General features: G+C 38.5%; 1 protein-coding gene across 1 annotated transcript; it reads left to right on the top strand.

The window, feature by feature from the left end:
• Window positions 1-1,059, top strand: LOC111404326. Its single transcript, XM_023033149.1, has 3 exons — window positions 1-387; window positions 460-820; window positions 944-1,059. The coding sequence occupies exons 1-3, from the start codon at window positions 1-3 to the stop codon at window positions 1,057-1,059; spliced, it is 864 nt and encodes a 287-aa protein (XP_022888917.1).
• The last annotated feature ends 717 nt before the right edge of the window (window positions 1,060-1,776 follow it).

Raw genomic sequence — 1,776 nt, 5'->3', positions numbered from 1 at the left:
ATGCTTTTTTACTTGACCACCTTGAATCTTGCGAGATTCTTGACCGAAACTGCTCCAAAACTTAATGAGGGCGAAGGAGATGTGCAAGCATTGAGTGCACTTGATGCTTGGAAGCATTCGGACTTTCTGTGCCGAAATTATATCATGAACAGCCTAACAGATGCGCTGTACAATGTGTATAGCACCATGAAAATTGCTAAGGAATTATGGCAGTCCTTGGACTGGAAATACAAAACTGAGGATGTCGGGGCTAAAAAGTTTATAGTCGGCAAATTCCTAAACTATAAGATTGTAGACTCCAAAACTGTTATCAGTCAAGTGCAAGAACTCCAAGTGATCCTTCACCAAATTCATGCTGAAGGAATGATGTTGAGTGAAACTTTTCAGGTGGCTGCAATTATAGAAAAATTGCCCCCCGCATGGAAAGATTTCAAGAACTATTTGAAACACAAACGAAAGGAAATGAACGTTGAAGAACTCGTTGTTAGACTTCAAATCGAAGAAGACAACAAGAGTTCCGAGAAGAAGTGGTTCAATCATGGTGTGGCCAAAGCCAATGTTGTGGAGCTTGGTCAAAGTAGTAAGAACTACAAAAACAAGTCTGGGTCATCCGCTGGCAAAAGAACCAAGCAAGGACCGAAAGGTGGAATTGTCAAGAAAAAATTTCAAGGGAAATGTTTCAATTGTGACAAAGTGGGTCACAAGTTTTCGGAGTGCAGATTACCAAAGAAGAATAAAGAAGCGAACGTGGTTGACTACATGACACAAGATGTGTTGAAGCTGAATCTCGCAGCAGTCATTTCTGAAGTAAACGTGGTGGGTTCAAACCCTAAAGAGTGGTGGATTGACACCGGTGTTACAAGGCATGTGTGCTCTGATAAAGAAATGTTTGATACATTCGAAGCTGTTGAGAATGGAGAGAAGTTGTTCATGGGAAATTCAGCAACTTCTGAAATCAAGGGTCAAGGAAAAGTGATTCTGATGATGACCTCGGGAAAGGAGCTGACTCTCAACAATGTGCTTTATGTGTCAGAAATTCGCAAGAATTTAGTGTCCTGATCGCTTTTGAATAAGCATAGTTTCCGCATTATTTTTGAGTCAGACAAAGTCATTCTGTCAAAAAGTGGAATGTTTGTCGGAAAAGGTTATATTTCCGACGGTATGTTTAAACTCAATGTAATGATTGTGAAACCAAAAATGAATAAAGCAAGTTCTTCTGCTTATTTGCTTGAATCTTCCAATTTGTGGCATGGTAAACTAGGACATGTTAATTATGATACTTTACGAAGACTAGTTAACTCTAACTGCATACCTAAATTCAATAACGATTTCAAACATAAGTGTGAAACTTGTGTTGAAATAAAATTGACAAGGTCATCGTTTAGTTCACAGTGATGTGTGTGATCTAAAACTTATACAAACAAGAGGTGGCAACAAGTATTTTATTACTTTTGTCGACGATAGCACAAAATACTACTATGTATATCTGCTTAAAAGCAAGGATAAAACTATAGAGAAATTTATTCTCTATAAGAATGAAGTTGAGAATCAACTTAATAAGAAAATTAAGGTGCTGCGAAGTGATCGAGCTGGTGAGTATGAAGCACCATTTGCTGAATTCTGTGCACAACACGAAATCATACATGAAACCACCGTCTCTTATTCACCGCAACAAAATGGTGTTGCTGAACGAAAAAATCGTACCTTAAAAGAGATGATGAATGCAATGCTCGTAAGTTTTGGGCTACCTCAGAACATGTGGGGGGAAGCTGTGTT

Source organism: Olea europaea, chromosome 11, assembly GCF_002742605.1.
Source record: "Olea europaea var. sylvestris chromosome 11, O_europaea_v1, whole genome shotgun sequence".
Lineage (NCBI taxonomy): Eukaryota > Viridiplantae > Streptophyta > Magnoliopsida > Lamiales > Oleaceae > Olea > Olea europaea.
This window is presented reverse-complemented; position numbering and strand designations above follow the sequence as displayed.